Source organism: Amblyomma americanum, chromosome 1 (genome assembly GCF_052857255.1).
Source record: "Amblyomma americanum isolate KBUSLIRL-KWMA chromosome 1, ASM5285725v1, whole genome shotgun sequence".
Lineage (NCBI taxonomy): Eukaryota > Metazoa > Arthropoda > Arachnida > Ixodida > Ixodidae > Amblyomma > Amblyomma americanum.
In genome coordinates this window covers 203061978-203082883 of record NC_135497.1, presented here as the reverse complement: position 1 = coordinate 203082883, position 20906 = coordinate 203061978, and the positions used below count along the sequence as shown (strand labels likewise).

Genomic DNA, 20906 nt, shown 5'->3' with positions numbered 1-20906 from the left:
CCATTGCGATGCTTTGATTCGAGAGTAATATTTGAATGCAAGATTGAAGATTTTTGAAGGACTACGCCTGCACCAAGCTGAGGACCAGTGCCCTATAGTAATGGCATGTATTGTGATACTTCGTAGTCCACTGGCTCTCATTTAGAACATCGCTATTTTCCCCCATAAGCAAGCATCGTAGCAAATGCTTTAACGAACGCCACACAGCGAGCAGTTTAATGCGCGTGCCACACGCATTAAAGTGTTCTGCATTTTTGCATTTTTTAAAGATAAAATAGATTGCATGCTTTGAAGATTAGAACAGAAAACACTTGTCCTGGTAAAAAGCAACACGAAGTCTGCTACTGGTTTCCAGCACTTCTACGCCACCTGATGTGAAGCCCACTAGTTCTGTGAGACTAACCCTGCACTAGGTCGGATTAACGCAGCCATTAACCCGTAAAAATTATTCGCGCTCGACCAGAGCTCAACCATCGTCTCACTTCTCAAGGAGCGAACACGGAGCGCTCGTAGAGGACGGTGACGCTCGCTGCCCCGTCGTCTGTTGTGGTCACGTGCACTCGTAGCAGGCAACGAAGCAGAAAAAGCGCCACTGCTCTATGAGAGTACGTCACTTGTGTACTGGCCTTTGAGGACACAGCACAAAGAAACCGAAACCAAATCTCTACAGAAAAAAATCAGTGCTGCAATAAATTACCTAAAGCCTTTTCGGGCGTAACTTATACAGTTCTGCCATTCCTATGACCCATAGCACTGTTAACAATAAAAAGAACAGAATTTGAAAACTTTTCAGTGCGAATATTAACTGTTCTCATCACCTTGGTCATACCGGCCGCGCACAGTGCACTTGTTGTCTGGTGTGAATTCACTAACGGAACAGGAAACGAAGCTCCAATATCACAAATAAAATCGACAACCACGGGTCACATCGTCGGAGCCGCTGCGGTGGCTCGGTGGCTTTGGCATTAGGCTGCTAACCCTACGGTCGTGGGTTCGATACCGACCGAGGCGGGTGGTCTAAATTCATCCTGAGCCCTCCACTACAAGGTCCCTCATAGCCCATGTGCCGTTTCGGGGAGTTAAACTCCACAATTTACATTTACATCCCATCGTCCAAACATACCTACTCAATTTTCCCAGGTTAGCGACTCTTGCTAGCGATAATTAAGAAGGCTCACAGTTTTCCCCCAGACGTACAGTCTTTGTCAAAAATATACTGCCCGAGGGGTTTGCTTCCAAGCCGTGTAGCGGGGCTTTGTAGCATATCTGAGAGTCCTAAGCTTGGGTGCGTTGAGGACTTAAGTCCCTGCCCCCTTCGTGAGATTAGGGTCCCTGAGTATGCAAGAGGAACCGTGCTGCAAGGCTCAGAAGCAGACCGCTTGGGCTGTATACTTTTGAAATAGACTGTACATGCATAAGCACATGGTCTGATGTACAGCTTTTGTCAAAAGTAAAGAGACCAAGGAGTTTGCTTTCAAGCCGTGCCGTGGGGCTCGTGTAGCAGCCATGGCAGGCTTAACTCAGAGATGTGTAAAGCAGCCGATACATAATGAGTCACACAGCATGGCCTAGAACCAAACCCCTTGGGCTCTTAACTTTTGAAAAGCCTTCTGTATGTTCGGACGTACGTCCTATCTCGTCTTTTTTGTTTGTTTCTGTTTTATTATGTATTTTGATTAATGCCGCCTTTCATAAGTATTCCAGACTCAGCGGGATGGTCTGTGCACTACAGAACTTGAATATGTGCATTTCTTACTTAGGTAGACGTGATGTTTACGGTTCCACAAGTTATCTACGCCGAGCTCCTGTACGGCGAACGACCCGTGAAAGGCGCCCGCGTCGAGGCGGTTGTCTACCACGTAGCCCAAAACGCTGTAGCCACTACGGTCGTCCAACTTCGGGACAACGGACTTCTGGGTACGTCGCACGGGGTACGTCATTGTGTGGCCACATGTATACTATGCGTGACGCTGGTCTGGGACACCAAATTTCCCTCTGAAGAGTTCTGCAGAGGATATAACCGAAAGTATGGAGAAGAGTAATACGAACACAAACCGTTTTTTTTTTACTCTGTAATGTAGACGGGAGTCCTATTCTAATCATCCCTTAGTGATTTACGACAGCGTTCTAAATAACTGCTGCAAGCTCAGCGCTGCGCTAGTACGTGCGCAAGACATGATTGTCTCATAAAATCAGCGGCGCCAAAAGCCTTCGTGCGTTCCGGGCGCTGCTCGGGCAACAAAATTTGGGTTCGGACTAGTTGGTTGCGCATACCGAACTTGCAGAAAATCAGCACAAAGGACGAGACACAGAATAAACGTTTAAAATACAGAGGTGCTGACTGCCACTTGATTTTATTTGGAAAGACAAAGAAAGAAAGAAAGAGAGAGAGAAAGAAAGTTAGCCTTGCCAAGCACCATACACAGCGCACGTGTATGTGCTGCGGCAAAGTCGACCACTCTAGAGCTAGGCTAAAACCTCAACATCAGGAAGTTAATCTGCCCAGATGAAACGGTAAAAAGGTAATACACACAGCATATTCAGCCTTGAACAGTGTCAAGTGGATTAAATGTTTCTAGGTATCGCCCTTTGAGCTGTCTTTCTTAAATTTTTGAGGGCTACAAGCCGGCGTTGCAGCTTAAGTTATAAAACAAAAATCCGTATCGAGGCGTTGAACAACCCCATACGTACCAATAAACTCGCCACTTGGGAGGGGGGAGGGGAGGGAGGAGGCCTAGCCTCTTCCGAAAAAAGGAATTCCTGGCTGCGTGCCTGGTGCATGAGTATACGATTCAGGGATTGGTGTACCAGGCCTCCTAGGCCGACTGATTGAAATTTACGATACTCAGCTTAAGAAAGAAATGCGCCAAACTAAAACTAAAAGGCGCCAGGCGATTTTGTGCCCTTCACAAAGCAGGTGAAACCTACTGAATAACGCCGATTGCTCAGTTTTGTGATGATGGCTGTGACTGCTGAATCGTGACGATGCGAAACTATAGACAAAGATATAAGAACCGCGCTTTCGTTTCGCTTGCACGTGCTCTTTTTCCTACCTCGAGAAGAGAGAGCGGAAACTTTATTAAGCACTTTTGCCGTCGGGGGTGGTCTCCTTCGTCCGGAAGTCGAGCGCTGGCTGCAGGGGTGTGCCGTACGCGGCAGACCAGCGGAAGCTTATGGCTGGGCAGCAGATGGGTGATGGATGGGTAGGTTGAGGATGCTTTCGCATTACAGACAACACATGGCAGAGGGTCCGGGGATTTTGCGTAGAAGCTACGGTTTGAAGGCGTGGAGACGCCTGTTACTCGTCGCAGAGCAACGTCCGTGCTATGCTGTATAGCGGCATCGTGCTACTAACATTATATCCGCATAGGGGGAACTTTGTACTTGCAAGCACCAGCATTACGGCGTCACTAAAGCAAGAGAATAGATTGTGTTCGCATAATATCTCACGCGTTCTTTGCACCTGTAACAGGCAAAGGCGGACTAGTTGGTGGTTAACAATGGAGTGCATATTGCAACCGCGCAAAACGACGAGGGACGAAGAGAAGAAAGCACAGGACAAAACGTTGCAAGCGCAACGAAGACCGAATAACAGCAAAGGTTCGAGACGCTCAGTCCTTCAGCTTCGTACGAACTGCCCAAGGCCGCTGCACACTGTTCAAACCGGGCGGATCGCTCCGCACGGTAGAGAGAGCTGAAACTACTCCACAACTGCACACCGCGTGGCTTGGGCCGCTGGCCAGATTTGTCTCCGAGAACGTATGTTCGTAACTCTAGCTAATACACCGTTTTTGAGTTGTACCTCGGCTTTCGGTTCCACACAAGCTATGTTGAAAGAGGAGATGAAAACGAGCGCTGCGGGTCGCAGGACTTTGGCCCTAACAGTGAAAGGGCATTTTCGTTGCGCTACGCAGAACCTGACGTGAGCAAGGGCGACGGCGTGTACAGCGGCTACTTCCTGGCTGCATCGCAGCAGGGTGGCTGGTACAGCGTTGTCGTGACTGCTACCGGCAGCCAAGCCGGCTCCAACGGCAGCGTCGCCGCCAGCTTTCAACGGGCGGAGTTCGTCGGTTCCTTCTGGTCCTCTGCCTACGCTGGCCAAGGCGGCGTGCACTTTCCGCCGGGAACTGTCCGTGACCTAAGTGTAATCCGCGTCGATCTGCCTAACGTCACCTTGGAGTGGACGGCCCCCGGAAGCCAGTACGACAGCGGAGATGGTAAGGCCAGTGTTCGTGCAGACATGCCTACAGGCATGCCTGCCCAGTCAGTCGTTTCCCTCCGCGTATTAATGCCATTACTCCGATGTATACTGAATGGACAAAAGAAAACAAAATAACGAATCACCAGAGGGAAGGAAATAAACCCGCACAGTCAGGGCGGGACGACCGAAGGGAGTACGTAGTCCAAGTAAATATTGAAGGTGCAGCTGCCGAGTATATTCGTAAATCAGTGATCCGGAAAAGAAATTTCTATTTCGCATGCTTGATTCTCGATTATCGCGGTGGTGAATTAGACATAATTCGGTTGGATATAATCCGGTTCCAGTATTGGGGCAGAGGAATGACCCTATTTAGTGAACACAAACAACGTCTGTAAATTATCAAACCTGGCGCCTGTGATACACATGAGTTCAGAATACTGAACAGTTGATCTCACTGATGTTTTGCAGCAGTGACTCGCTGCGACTTTTTAGTATTTCGATCCAATTCCTACACCTCACGATCCAATTCCTACGCCCACTGGCTGGAACGGACCTGCGTCGTAAAGACCAGAAGCTGTAGTTTTGCGCTACATTTCGTAATAAAATGAGACAGAATCAAATTAAACATGTCCCATTAAAACACTGGCCTAGAAAACATGAAAAACGACATTTTCTGTTTGATTTACTTATTCGAACTTCAAATTATAACCCATGAATGGTAGAATATAATCGCTCGCTTCTCGTGGAGTACGTCTCTCTAAAAAAATATTGAAAAAAAAAACGCCTGAAGACGCACAATCGGTTAAGGATGTGTTACAACGGCAGCTGTGAGGTCACTGCGCAAATATCTCAGAAATAATCGTCTCGTTCCTCAATAAAGCGCCCGAACTCTGGTGCACGTTTAAGATACCGAGGTGGTGGAAATTTATCCGAAGCCCTGCGCTACCGCGCCTCTTTCATTCTTCCTGTTTCTACTCCTTCCTTCATACCCCCCCCCCCCCCCCCCCCACCCCCGGTTTGGTTTTCGCGTCGTTCCACTGAGAGTGAGACAGTTACTGCGCCTTTTCTTTCCTCATACACAACAGACCTCTCACGGCATACGTCACTGATGATGTTTTGAGGAAGGAGCGAAGGGCGTGGCTCGACGTGGTTGGACAAGCATTCTGCTGTTGGCGGCGTGGTGCAGGGGATCTGGCCTCCTGTGGTGACGTCTGCAGTGTTTTTCTCAATGGGGTCGAGCTTTTGCGCGTTGGAATGCGCTAGTCTGAACTTCCTGCTTTCGAGTCGCGAAAGGCAGCGAAAAATTGGTTTTGGAGCGAGCCGTTCAAAAGCCAAAGTGACAGACGTCAAGCGCTGTCAGGATCTGCGGTGTGCACTTGATTATAAGCAGATTATCCGGGTATAGTACTCGTGCGCCCATGTATTTTTGGGTCAACATGCTAGCCCTAAGTCTGTTTTATTGTCCTCCCGAACGAATCGCACTGGAGTCATGAGTGATCGAGCGCTCAAGATTCCGGAGGACATGTGATCGCTGGAAGTACTCTGAGAACTTCTTTTAACGGATTTCGTTTGTTCTAGTGCAGCATATTGTGTTCAAGAAGCTAGCTTCTGTCACGAGACGGCTCGCAAGGGCATGTCAGCACCCTGGCCACTCAAGTACAGCCGCATTCCAACCCGCAATTGTAACATACCGCATCCTAGCGCTGTCGCGTCCGAGTCGAAAAGTAGCTTTGCTTGCGTTGTGTAAGTGCACTTATGAATATTAGTGCACTCTGCACCAATATTATGCAATTTTGTGTGAGACGCGCTTAATTACCACGCTATTTTGCATGCACATCGCATCCACTTCTCCGCATTACACTTACCATGTACAGTATACGTTTTATCAGTGACATATGCTTGTCTGGCAGAACGAAATCTAAACGAGAAAAACTGGAAACGACCATACTTGAGCGAGAAATCGCTCATCCAAGCACAGCGCTCTTTCGTATGCTGCTTTCTTCGCTGACGGGTGCCTACACTTCGTAGGGTTCTACAACCATTTTTGTGAAGGGGCTGTAGAAAGCAGAAACCCGGTGCCGAGGTCTGAAATACCCTTTGACAACATACCCGTTCATTACGAGGCACCATGCTTTTCAAGCAACTGGTAGGATGTCAGTGTCTGAGCACTGTACGGGCCAATGTTGTTATAACTATAGGTACACGAAAAATATCTCTGAAGTTCACATTTGCCGTACACTTAAAATAATTTTTCTAGTTGTTGGTCGCTAGTAGGTCTAGGTAGTGAAGTTTCGCGTACTTAGGCCTTGTTTAACTCTAGTTAATGCACAATTTCAGGCAGAAAATACACATCGTGAGATAGCTCGCCACGCTTTGAGCAGCAGGCAGGCCGGACCGGAAAGGCTGCTTTTGCCAACAAGCCCGTTTTCTTCCGGGGCGGCCCCTTGTTCACGTGCTCCCCTGACGTCACACTGCTCGCAAACAGGGAGAGGTCACCTCGTCAGAGCACCCGCATGTTGCAAGTACATCTGCATCACGTGGCCACGCAGGGCACATTCTCGAGAGCAGCTACTCCCCGGCCCTCCTGGATAACATTCTCCCCAACGCCTGTCAGTTGTCGGAAACCCCATCATGCGCTTCGCGAGCCTCACTGACCGCAAACGCTGCAAAATAAAGATCCACAATGTACGGCATCACATGCAGGGTGCACGCCGAAATATCTTACAATTCTCTCCTTATTAAGACGATAGCCCAGGCATGCTTTTTTTGTTTCCAAATTGCTCTCCACCCCTTCGTTTATCACCTGATCATCCATTATAATAATGTGAGTTGTTTAATACGACAGATAGTGGAAAACTTCTTATAATAGTAAAGACAAAGGCGCTACATTCTTCTCTACAAAGATTTCCGGAGTTGTAGAGAATTCGCGCGATGACAAATTTGTTAGTATGCGCATAATATGACAACGTGTGCAGAGCGTTCATCAGCTTCTCTACCCCCGGCCGGAAATTCCATGCTCTGATATGAACACGAGTGTGTTTAGCAGGGCATGGAAAAAGAAATATACGTGAAATCATCTCTCAGCTTGCAGAGTTAAGTACCGATGTTAGGTTTGCTAGAAATAATTTACTCGTATAAGAGAAGATGGTTTGGTTTACAGGGGTTTAACGTCCCAAAGCAACTCAGGCTATGAGAGACGCCGTAGTGAAGGGCTCCGGAAATTTCGACCACCTGGGGTTCTTTAACGTGCACTGACATCGCACAGTACACGTGCCTCTAGAATTTCGCCTCCATCGAAATTCGACCGTCGCGGCCGGGATCGAGCCCGCGTCTTTCGGGCCAGCAGCCGAGCGCCGTAACCACTCAGCCACCGCGGCGGCTCGTATAAGAGAAGGGAAGAACGAGAACTCTTGAATATTGCCGCACTTAGTTTAGCCATCACGCTACCGGCTCCCCCGTGCGGTCTGTCTTCGACCTTTGTCGCGCGCCGGACTTCGTCCTCTTCTGCTCGGTGCTAGGCCCTGCCGGCTACGCTCTGCGCAGTGTGCTCGCCAGGTACTGTTCTGCCAGGGATTGAACGTCCTACCGGCGTCCGTGACATTTTTTGGTGCAGCTGCTGGGTACGATCTATGTACGAAGAGGTCCCAGGAACCTCCAGCGCTCAGCCACACCCCCTGGACACGACACCTGTCCACAAGTCAAGCCGCCGCTTGAAATGCTTAGCTCCCGAGTACAGTCCCCTCGCCGCGCCATCCCGCAAGATGACCTCTACGGTGGCCAGCCAGACCTTCCAGTAAACTCTGAGTCCGCCACCGCTGCTTCTTCATTCGCCTCGTACGCCCGCGCCGTTTCATGGTGACAAGTTTGAAGATGTGGAGGACTGGTTGGACGGGTATGACAGGGTCTCTGAATTTAATCTGTGGGACGAGGACCGCAAGCTTCGGAACGTCTACTTTGCCCTCCAGGACGCTGCCAAGACGTGGTTCGAAAACCACGAGTCCGCCATCCACACCTGGCAAGACTTCCGGCGCCAGTTGCTGGATACGTTCAGCAGCAATGAGCGGAGGGAGCGTGCTGAATTGGCCCTGCAATCGAGAGCGCAGCAGCCAAACGAGAGCGTGGCGATGTTCGTGGAGGACATGACCCGGCTTTTCAACCGCGCTGATCCTTCGATGTCGGAAGCCAAGAAGGTGCGCCATTTGATGCGGGGCGTCAAGGAGCAATTGTTCGCTGGGCTCGTGCGCGATCCTCCGGCTACAGTCGCCGATTTTGCAAAGGAGGCGGCAGGCATGGAGCGCGCCCTGCAGCAGCGGTTTGCGCACTACGGCCGTTCCTCAAACATCACTGCTGTGGAGTGCCACATGCCGAGGCCCGGGGATGAGAACACCTCCCTTCGAGAGCTCATCAGGAGCATCGTTCGCGAAGAGCTGCAGAAGCTTCGCTCTGTGGAGCAGCCTCCTAGTATTACGGCCATCTCGGAGGCTGTCCGTGACGAGATACGCCGCACGGTGCAGCCCACTCCACCGCCGCCACCGCCAGCGCCCTATGTGATGACATACAGCGAGACATTGCGAAGTCCTGCGCCACCACCGCCGGCGTTCTACTCTCCTGCCCCTACCGCGCCGTCCCACCGATTCCCGCACACGACAGCGCTGCCAGACGACCGCCCACCCGTCACGAAGGCAAACATGTGGCGAACGCCGAACAACAGGCCCCTGTGCTTCCATTGCGGCGAAGCAGGCCACATCCGTCGTCACTGCCCGTACCGCCGGATTGGCCTGCGCGGCTTTTCGCCCGACGCACCCCTGCCGCGCTATGGTGAACGACCCCGCGAGATCGATCAGTACCTAGCGGCCAACGTCCCACCTGTCCCCACTGCCCAACGTCAGTCCAGGTCACCGTCGCCTCGACGGTTTTCTTCACCAGTTCGCCAGTCCTACGTCCGGCAGTCCTCCAGCCCGCGCCGGGAAAACTGAGGACGGCGACCCCCGGAGGTAGGGCCGCCGTCACGGGACATAATGACGAACATCCTCCGCTCACTGACGTTAGCATGCGACCCGACCTCCGACCCCACGCCGCGACGACCTTTCGACGCCCAGAGACGCCTTCTTCGCTTGACGCCTCAATTGGACAATCTGAACGACCCTTAAGTCCGACGACTTTTCGACGAACGGAGACGCCTCCGCTTGACGCCCCAACCCGACCGCGAGAACGATCCCCTAGTCCGACCTCCCTCACACAGCGTTTTTCTGACGGTGACCAAGCTTCGGCTGAAATCTCGGTCATCGTTGATGGCCGCCGCGTGACTGCTCTCGTAGATACCGGCGCCGATTTCTCCGTCATGAGTCGTGGTCTGACGCTTGTCCTGAGGAAAGTACTGACACCTTGGCCTGGAACACACATCTGGACAGCTGGAGGCCATCTGGTGACACCGCTTGGCGTCTGCACCGCTAGAATGAAGATTCGTGGTGTCACCTTCACTGCCTGCTTCGCTGTGTTGGCTCATTGCTCGAAGGACCTCATCCTTGGGTTAGATTTTCTTCGGGAACACGGTGCGATAATCAACCTCCGCGAACTTGTCGTGACGTTCTCACCTCATTGTGCCATAGCCGACAGCAGCGAGCCCGACAGGCCTGTTTTTCGTGTGTTTGATGACAATGTCACGCTACCACCACGCTCCAGTTTGTTTATTACGGTGGAATGCTCCAACCCACGCACTCCTCACGGGGTTGCGGAAGGTAACCTGTCGTTACTGCTGAGTCAACAAGTCTGCGTTGCGCGGGGTGTTACTTCCCTCCGCGGACTGCGAACGCAGCTTTTTGTTACGAACTTTAGCGCCGAATACCGCCACTTGCCGCAAGCAACCGCCATAGCCTATTTCGATGAAATTAGTGACTCAGTCTCCCACTGCGCCTTCTCCCTCAACGATACCCATGCATCGACGTCTGACGCCCCCGTTATGACTGACGTGATTCCCGACCTAACCGCCGATCAGAAACACCGCCTCCACATAATCCTCGACTCTTTTCGTGACTGTTTTGCGACCACTTCTAAAGTTCGACAAACATCGGTCGCTAAACACCGCATTGTAGTGGATGAAGACGAGAGGCCTATACAACAGCACCCCTATCGAGTGTCTGCGAAAGAACGGGAGGTGATTCGGAGGCAGGTTGAGGAAATGCTCCGCGACGAGGTTATCCAGCCGTCAACGAGCCCGTGGGCTTCGTCCGTTGTGCTGGTCGCCAAGAAGGATGGCACTCTCCGATTCTGCGTCGACTATCGTCGCCTCAACAAGATTACTAAAAAGTACGTTTATCCGTTGCCCCGAATTGATGACTCGTTCGATCGCCTGCGTCATGCCCGATACTTTTCCTCTCTTGATCTACGCAGTGGGTACTGGCAGATCGAAGTCGATGAACGTGACCGTGAAAAGACCGCGTTCATAACGCCTGACGGTTTGTACGAGTTCAAGGTGCTCCCCTTTGGCCTGTGTACCGCTCCTGCCACCTTTCAAAGAATGATGGACACTGTCCTGGTTGGCCTCAAATGGCAGTCGTGTCTCGTCTATCTTGATGATGTGGTTATTTTCGCTGCGACCTACGAAGAACATCTCAAACGCTTGAGTGCAGTATTGACGGCCATCCGATCAGCCGGTCTATCTCTAAAACCCGAAAAATGCCACTTCGCGTACCAACGGCTTAAGTTTTTGGGCCATGTTGTGACACCTGAGGGTGTCAGCCCCGACCCCGACAAGACGGCTGCTGTAGCTGCGTTCCCGACTCCCACTGATAAGCGAGCTGTGCGCCGGTTTCTTGGCCTCTGCGCATATTACCGACGCTTCGTGCAAGACTTCTCCAGGCTGGCTGAGCCTCTCACACGGCTGACAAAAGACGACCAGCCTTTCGTCTGGGCACAGGAACAGCAGGACGCCTTCGAAAAGCTCCGCAAACGCCTACAAACAACGCCCATTCTTGCCCATTTTGACGAGGAGGCGGATACAGAACTTCACACCGATGCCAGCAACATTGGCCTCAGTGCAGTCCTCGTCCAGTGGCAAGATGGTGTTGAGCGTGTGATTGCTTACGGCAGCCGCACGCTGTCTCGGTCCGAGGCCAATTACTCAACCACTGAAAAGGAGTGCCTAGCTGTTGTGTGGGCGATAACGAAGTTCCGGCCCTACTTGTATGGTCGCCCGTTTCGGGTCGTGAGTGACCACCACTCACTGTGCTGGCTCGCGAATCTTAAAGACCCCTCGGGCCGGCTAGCTCGTTGGAGCCTTCGCTTGCAAGAATTTGATGTAACAGTTGTCTACAAGTCGGGCAACAAACACAGCGATGCAGACTGCTTGTCCCGTGCTCCTATCCCGTCCAGCTCTGATGACCTCGAAGATGACCCCCTCTTTATTGGTGCTCTGACCACGTCCGACCTCGCTCAACACCAGAGGGACGACACGGAATTGCGGCCACTCATCGATTATCTTGAGGGTAGCGCCTCGTCTATTCGCGCGTGGCTTGTCCTCGTTTTGCTTGCGAGATGGCGTCCTCTACAAACGAAATTACGCCCCGACGGACTCTGGTTACCTGCTCGTGGTTCGAACGGCGCTCCGCACTGACGTTTTGCAGGCATGCCACGACGAGCTTCCTTCCGGCCACCTCGGGTTTTCTCGAACGATGGCACGAGTTCGTCACCGTTATTACTGGCCCAGGCTTTCTGCGACTGTCAAGCGTTATGTACGTACTTGCCGCGAGTGTCAACGTCGGAAGAAACCACCTTTCAAGCCGGCTGACTTGCTCCAACCCATTGCTCCGCCGAGAATTCCTTTCCACCAAGTCGGCATGGACTTACTGGGCCCATTTCCCACGTCATCATTGGGTAACCGGTATATTGTGGTTGCCACCGACTACCTCACCCGGTATTGTGAGACGAAAGCCCTTCCCCGCGCCACTGCTGCTGAAATTGCTGACTTTTTCATCATCAGCATAGTCCTCCGCCATGGCGCCCCTTATGTTGTTTTAACTGACCGAGGCACAGCGTTCACGTCCACGCTTACTCAGGAAGTTATGCGGCTCAGTGGCACAAGTCATCGTAAGACCTCAGCTTACCATCCTCAAACCAACGGCCTAACCGAGCGCCTCAATAAGACTATCGCTGATATGATTTCTATGTACGTCGACGACGACCATAAGAACTGGGACGAAATCCTTCCGTACGTCACGTTTGCCTACAATACTGCCCTTCAAGTGACGACGGGGTTCACGCCATTTCGTTTGGTAAACGGTCGTGAAGTCGTGACTATGTTGGACACGATGTTGTTGCCCGATATTGCCCGCCCATCCGTTGCCGACGCTGATGCATTCGTTCGCCATGCAGAGGCTGCCCGCCGGCTGGCTCGGCAACGAACCTGCGTGCGGCAAGAAGTCGATGCTCACCGCTATAACCTCCGCCACCGCGAAGTCATTTTCCAGCCTGGCGATCAAGTGTGGGTTTGGAGCCCCATCCGTCTGCGCGGTCGCTCCGAGAAGCTTTTGCGCCGTTACTTCGGCCCCTACGAGGTACTCCGCCAACTCAGCGACGTTACGTATGAAGTGCGCCCGCAAGGGAGTGTTCGTTCTTCCAGACGCCCGCCGACATCCGAAATTGTGCACGTCGCAAGACTCAAGCCATACCATGCCCGCTAGGACAACTCTCACCACGTTCGGTGCCTGGGATTCTGTTAACACCAACACGTGGCTCCCCCTCACTGGCAGGCATCGAGTCGATGCCTTTCCAGAGGGGAGGGGCAATGCCGCACTTAGTTTAGCCATCACGCTACCGGCTCCCCCGTGCGGTCTGTCTTCGACCTTTGTCGCGCGCCGGACTTCGTCCTCTTCTGCTCGGTGCTAGGCCCTGCCGGCTACGCTCTGCGCAGTGTGCTCGCCAGGTACTGTTCTGCCAGGGATTGAACGTCCTACCGGCGTCCGTGACAATATTAAGGCAATAAGTGCATGTGTTTACGAGACGCCAGGTACCACCACTGTTATAGTAACGCAATGGCGTTAAGGCTCTTGTTCTGTAGAAAATTCGTCGGCGTGGTGAGCGAAAAACAGCCGGGGAAGCAACCTATAGATGGGCCACCTAGGTCACGTGCCCTTGTGGCGTCATAGGAACCTGTTCACTGGATTGTGAGCAAACTAACCACCGTGGCCGGCGGCAATGAAATTAATGATTGGTCGGGCCAGACCGCTCGGGAAGAGCGACCTGCGTCGCACAAGACCCGCCGGTGGCAGCACCTTCAATCGCAGGGCAGTGGCGTATCGCTTAACCACTGCACCCACGGCTGCGCCACTGCACCGCTGCGCCAGGAGTGGTATGATGGCTCTCAGAGATTTGTCAATGTCGAGAATGGCGGGTTTCGCATATATTAACATTAACCCATTAACGCTGTCGCGTCAATCCTTAAGGCGGAGCTTCTATTACAATTTTTTTATTATTTCCTATGCACTCATTTTTAGTACTCACAGAAACGAATTTATGTCTTCACAGTTAAGCTACTATTTTCCTTGTCTTGATGCCTTAATGCCTAAAAGTTCGAAACGCTCCGGTGGCAATGAAATTAATGATTGGTCGGGCCAGGCTGCTCGGGAAGAGCGACCTGCGTCGCACAAGACCCGCCGGTGGCAGCACCTTCAATCGCAGGGCAGTGGCGTATCACTTAACCACTGCACCCACGGCTGCGCCACTGCACCGCTGCGCCAAGAGTGATATGATGGCTCTCAGGGATCTGTCAATGTCGAGAATGACGGGTTCCGCATATATGGACATTAACCCATTAACGCAATCGCGTCAATCCTTAAAGCGGAGCTTCCATTACAATTTTTTTAATTATTTCCTATGCACTCATTTTTAGTATGAATAAAAAACTTTATTGAATTCTTTTGGTCAGTTCCGGAGAGTCTCCTTGCAGCAGCGTCTTGGCGCTTGCCGCAGCCGCCGCCGCCGTTGGGGGCTCCTTAGCAAGGGTGGTCCCTCATTCCAGGGCTCCACTGGTCCTGGCCACCTCGCACGCGTGCTGCACCAATGCCCTTTGGGCGGTGAGCTCGCTGCTGGTGAGCAGGCCCTCCCATTGCTCCGCACTCGGGTTAATCTGTTTGTGGAAGGTGTAGTTGTGTTTACACTCCCATGTGACGTGGTAAAGTGTCGGGACGTCCCCGCACCAGGGGCAGCTGTCGCTGTACTGGGTGGGGAACATTTTGCTTAGGACGTGTAAGTTAAAGAAGGTGCCAGTCTGCAGCCTCCTCCAGCTGACCGCTTCTTGCTGTGTGAGGAGTTTGTGGGGCGGGGGATACTTGAACCTGCAGCCTTTGTAGTGATTTAGAATGTCTGCGTACGTCGGGTCCACCATCGAGGGGTTCTCGAGGTCCTCCGTACTCACAGAAACGAACCTATGTCTTCACAGTTGATCTACTATTTTCCCTGTATTGATGCCTTAATGCCTAAAAGTTCCAAACGCGGAACGGCGCACTGTATGCACTGAGTGTAGGTGCGTGCGCGCGTGCATGTGCGCGAAGAAGTGAGCGCATGTGCTCCTTCATGCTTCGTTTTACAAATTCCAGTTTTCAGCAACGCGAACATTAGAGCAAGAAACGAATGCGCCATGTAAAATGAAAAAGAAGAAAATACCTGACGCAGTGGATCAGCAATCGCGGCGTTTTGCTATGTGACAGCACAGGTTCGATAGTGTAGCCGCGACGGCCTATAGTATATGATGGCGGTCCAAAGCAAAAACTCACTTTCACCGAGACATCAATGGTTTCAGAATTCCAGGTGGTCGAAATTAACTTGTAGCTCTGTACTGCGGCCTCCCTCGTGACAGGGAGATTCGCAAATCGATTAAGGAGATACGCCACTATCCACGAGCACCTGACAAAACATCTCTTATCGAACAGATAAAGCACTCATATTTGAACAGCGCAATAAAACAACGGGACACAACGAAGAAAGGACACCACAAGCGCTGACTCGCAACTAGATTTTAATTCACGTCCAAGCATCTTAAATACTAAGAACGCCAAACACAAACAAGAGGGAAAAACCAAAAGAAAAACGATACAAAGCTGCTAATCATGCCCACAAAGGTGACAATCAGCACGAGCGCGAGACTACACATCTTGGCCGGATAAAAACATCATCTCTTTATCAGTTAGTGTGACAGAAGGATCACTAATACAGCTATCAGGTTCCAAGCGGATGTGAAAAGCCTCCAAAATTTCCCGCGTTAGGCTGTCATTATGTTTTCCTAGGATGACGGTGTTAGACAACAGAGGGGTGCAAGTACCTTCTCTCCAGTGGCGGGCAAGGTTACAAGAAGACCCATTACCTCGGGACCTGTGGTGCTCACTAAGACGAGCGTTGATGCAACGTCCTGTCTGGCCAATATAACTCAACCCGCAAGTGCACGGAATCCTGTAGACAACCCCCACATTACAGGGCACAAAAGGGTTCTTATGGTTGGTCTGACAACCCCCAGTCTTTTTCTTCGCGGTTGTTGCCTTAGCCTTCTCTTCCACCTGCCTGCAAACACCTCTAAGTTTTTTAGGCGCTGAAAAGACCACATCAACATCGTATCTCGCCGCAACATTCTTCAAACCATGTCCCACACCATGCGTGTAAGGCACCACCACAAACTTCTTTTTTTCCCTTTTTGGCTTATCCCCGCTCTTGATCCATCTAAGAAGCTTATCGCATTCCCTGGAAATCACATGAGAAGGGTAACCACTAGATTTTAATCGGCCAACTTGACGCAAAATACTTTCATTGATTCTTTCAAGACATGACTTGTTCATGGCAGATTTCAGGCTAGAAAAAACAATGCCATTTTTTACCAGTTTTGTGTGGCTTGATTGGTAATTTAGAAAAGACTTGGTAGAGCGAGGGAAATATTCCCAACACAAATGACGCTCTTCCAACAACAGTCTTAAGTCCAGAAATTGAAGTACATCTTGTTTAGGAAGTTCAGTCGTGAAAGTTAGTCCCATCGCGCATTCTCTGAAAACCTTCAGTACATCTACCACGCTACGCGTCAAGTAACCCTTCTTAACAAAAACAATATAATCATCGACATACCGAAAAATCCTCAGAACCAACCCGTCACATCTCCTGTCTATGGATCTGTCTACCCTGGCAAGGAAGATATTGGCTAACACAGGTGCTACTTTAGATCCTATGCACACTCCATCATTCTGCGCAAACGATTTCCCTTTCCATTCAATGACAGTTGAACGGAGGTAAAAAGAAAGAATCTCTAAGAAGCTCTCAAGGGACACACCACATCTAGCAATAAAATCAGTTTCATTGTTGTAATCAGCGATGCACATTTTTACTCTTTTCATGAGGTCATCATGAGGTAGAGAATAATATAGGTCTTGCACATCAATGCTGAAAGCATCACACCTTCCCGAGTTATTGGAGTCAACCAAAGCACCAGAATTAGAGATGTGAAAAGGATCCTCAATTATCAAACACGACAAATGCTTTTGAAGATAGCTAGACACGAAGAACTGCCAAGTGCCGTGCTCAGACACGATAGATCTGAAGGGAACATTGTCCTTATGCGTCTTTGCAGAAAAGAAAACCTGAAGGTGCGATCCTTTTGCGCTCTTCACAGAAGCCGCGAGGCGTTGCAAGTTGTTCTCCTCCAAAAGACGAAGGGCACTTGCCTTGACTTTGTTAGCTCTGAAAGTTACGGACTTGAAGTTCTTCGTTAAGGCTTGATGCGCTTTTTCTTCAAAGGTGCCAGCAGGGAGAACGACGAAGCACCCTTCCTTGTCGGCGACCATTATCCTGAGACCACTAGATGCAGCAAAGTCAACGAGCTTTTTCATGCGGTGGTAATTCCGTGGTTTCTCTTTTGTTCTTTCGAAACCTTCGACACATTCCGAGATGCATTGAAACTGACTATCTTTGCCTGCCAACCGGGATATTTTCTTTGACAAGGCAAGTTTCTCGGTAGCTTTCAACCGTGGGTCATATGCAAACTTCGGTCCCAACCTGGGAGTTGCTAGATGTTCTTCCGGCACGTCGCATTCGCCCAGGACAACAACCTTTCCTTGCTCCGCAGCGTCCTTCTTCTTTCTCGGCAAGCCTGTCCGGACTGAGTTCCAGAGGAACTCTGTAATAAAATCCATCGTCCCACACCACTCCGAGAAGCCTTGCTGCCGATCGGTCCTGCCACAAATAACCCGTAGATGGTCTTTGAAGAACCGTGCTTGACGCCACAATTCGGACTTCATGATCTTGCAAATTCGCCTGGTGTGTCCTCTTGACGGCTCCAAAAAACCACACACCATTTGAACGTCAGGAGGGCAAAGCCCGTACCTGACATGCCACGACTGAACTTCCTAAACAAGATGTACTTCAATTTCTGGACTTAAGACTGTTGTTGGAAGAGCGTCATTTGTGTTGGGAATATTTCCCTCGCTCTACCAAGTCTTTTCTAAATTACCAATCAAGCCACACAAAACTGGTAAAAAATGGCATTGTTTTTTCTAGCCTGAAATCTGCCATGAACAAGTCATGTCTTGAAAGAATCAATGAAAGTATTTTGCGTCAAGTTGGCCGATTAAAATCTAGTGGTTACCCTTCTCATGTGATTTCCAGGGAATGCGATAAGCTTCTTAGATGGATCAAGAGCGGGGATAAGCCAAAAAGGGAAAAAAAGAAGTTTGTGGTGGTGCCTTACACGCATGGTGTGGGACATGGTTTGAAGAATGTTGCGGCGAGATACGATGTTGATGTGGTCTTTTCAGCGCCTAAAAAACTTAGAGGTGTTTGCAGGCAGGTGGAAGAGAAGGCTAAGGCAACAACCGCGAAGAAAAAGACTGGGGGTTGTCAGACCAACCATAAGAACCCTTTTGTGCCCTGTAATGTGGGGGTTGTCTACAGGATTCCGTGCACTTGCGGGTTGAGTTATATTGGCCAGACAGGACGTTGCATCAACGCTCGTCTTAGTGAGCACCACAGGTCCCGAGGTAATGGGTCTTCTTGTAACCTTGCCCGCCACTGGAGAGAAGGTACTTGCACCCCTCTGTTGTCTAACACCGTCATCCTAGGAAAACATAATGACAGCCTAACGCGGGAAATTTTGGAGGCTTTTCACATCCGCTTGGAACCTGATAGCTGTATTAGTGATCCTTCTGTCACACTAACTGATAAAGAGATGATGTTTTTATCCGGCCAAGATGTGTAGTCTCGCGCTCGTGCTGATTGTCACCTTTGTGGGCATGATTAGCAGCTTTGTATCGTTTTTCTTTTGGTTTTTCCCTCTTGTTTGTGTTTGGCGTTCTTAGTATTTAAGATGCTTGGACATGAATTAAAATCTAGTTGCGAGTCAGCGCTTGTGGTGTCCTTTCTTCGTTGTGTCCCGTTGTTTTATTGCGCTGTTCAAATATGAATCAATACCAACTCGCCCAGTTCGCAGCTTTAAAGATAAAGCACAACTGAGTTTTATTCACCGGAACTATCGCGGCGCACAAAAATTGCAACCGTTCGTGATAATTCTCTCTTTTCCTTTCCGTTTCCCTGTTTCGCTGCAGGTGCGGGTTCAAGCTACGAGCTTCGTTACTCCCAAGATCGGCGCCTTTTGTCAGAGAATTTCGCCAACCAGCCCGGCTTGGAACTTGAACAACAAAAACAACCTGGAGATCTTGAATGGGCCACCGTACAGCTTCCAGAGGACAAAGACGAAAACACAGCCGTCTATTTTTTCGCTCTCCGCACGAAGAACATGGAGCACCGCTACAGCGACATCTCCAACGTAGTGAGAGTAGCGATTGGAGTCCTGTCGAGTACGAGTACCGACGAAAACGTCAGTGCCAACGGCACTTCTATCAGCACGAATGAGACCTCGACAGATTCCGTGATGGGCGGGTCTAATAGCACGACAGGGCCACTGCTGGAGACCACTAGAGACGGCAATGAATCATCCTCGGTTCTTTTGTATTTTAACCGCTTCACGGAGGAGCAGTTCTACTATGTAGTCGCTGGGGTAAGTGGCGGATTCGTTTTGCTGGTCCTCCTCATCAACTGTCTCCTGTGCCTGATGTGCTTACGGTGCAGAAAGTCCAAAAACAAGCGCCGTAACACTGACTGCGTCGTTATCGAGAATGCAGTTGGCTCCGATAAGCCCATCAATGCCTACGATGAGCAGAGCAAATTCGATGCACCAGGAAACGTGGGAGCACTACGCCAGAAATTATCCAACCTATCCCAACGTCGAGATGGCGCAAATAACGCCACGACCGGGGACTCGGGCACGCGTTCAAAGGACTCCCCAGACGCAGGTTCCAAGGCGGTGCAGCCTTCAGTTAAGGCGTCCGACCGTGAAGCACCCATCGCCCTCGAGTCCCTGAAAGAGCGGGCGCCGAGTTCCGGCGTCCCCAGCGCCATGCCTCGCAGCATAGCAAGGGACAAGCCGCGAAGCATTCGCACGCTGGTGTCCGAGTCAAGGGCGAACAACTCAGGCGAGAAGGTGACAGCCTCCTCCGGGCCGGAGCCGCTGCTGCAGCGCCGGCCCTCGGGGTCTCTGCGCTCATCCAAGAGGTCCAACGCCTCCTCGTCACGCACCACGAGGCACTCCGACAGGTCTAGGCGCACGGAAGGGGGCAGAACATCTGGCTTCGGCGACCACACGCGAAAGCGCAGCGGCGATTATTATGACCTGGGAGTCGTGTAACGCGAGCCGCGGCGGCATGGTCATTTCTCTGAAATGCCAGCCGATTACAGATGTCCGATCACTGACGCCCACTGCATGCTAGCGAAAAGTATTCTAAAGAAACAAGAAAAGACACGACAAGGCAGCAAATGTCTTGGCATTATTTCTATGCCTTGCAAGTTGGCCTAAAATGTTCAAGAAGTTGTGCGTCGCCTCTGGACCAGTGTTTTCCAAAACCCTGGCCACTTGCCCCGAATGACCGGAATAAAATAATCAAATCGACTACTTCGCAAATAAAGCACTTCGTGGGCGTGCTGGAACAGCAGTTCGCTGACAGCCTGTCTAATGGACAAGGGGCACTCGTATTATTTGGCACTGTCGTGTCGTTGATGCTGTATCCCTTTGCCCCATTGAAAAAGCCCACAAATGACTTTCAGGGCCAAGGCTTTTGTGCAGCAGTGTTACATGATGCAATGAAAATAAAACGTAAGGGTAATTAACTTTATGACAAGGACTATCGACAGAAGTTTGGCAATTTTCTCCGCTTTTAGCTAGTAGCAATGGTCATGTATTCCAATAATAGTAAAAAAAGACTTTTGAACAGTTTGTCTTCTTTAAACGCCCCTCTTTATCAAGACTTGCTGTCGCGCTGGTTTTACTCCAATGGAAACGAAAAAGAGACCACTGCGGAGACTGCATTGGAGCAATGCGAAAACATTAGGGTAATTCCACGCCAAACGCAACAGAGTTTGCGCTCGACCCACTCCGATCTTTGCGATAAAATAATTACCCTTAATAACATTGGCAAAAAAAAAATCCTGGCCATGTGACAGCCCTTCGAATTTCTCAGAGGAGTGCAAAAGTTGGTCTCACTAGAAATTGACAAAAATCATATTTTTTACCCTTGCGCTTGAGAATTTTTGAGATATAATGAATATGCATTGTGGGTTTTAATCGCGCAGCCAAGAAAATTGCAGCGCAAAGTTTTTGTTTTGCTTTATGCCATTATTTTCCCCA

At 50.6% G+C, this 20906-nt stretch overlaps 1 protein-coding gene across 1 annotated transcript in view; it reads left to right on the top strand.

Moving 5' to 3' along the window:
- LOC144114509 (calcium-activated chloride channel regulator 4A-like) overlaps positions 1–20494 on the top strand; it is a 44986-nt gene extending 24492 nt beyond the window's left edge. The window contains exons 11-13 of the mRNA XM_077648302.1: positions 1761–1917; positions 3915–4217; positions 18772–20494. Of these exons, the coding sequence (XP_077504428.1) occupies positions 1761–1917; positions 3915–4217; positions 18772–19910 (1599 nt within the window). The 3' untranslated portion in view covers positions 19911–20494. The remainder of the gene's footprint in view (positions 1–1760; positions 1918–3914; positions 4218–18771) is intronic.
- The last annotated feature ends 412 nt before the right edge of the window (positions 20495–20906 follow it).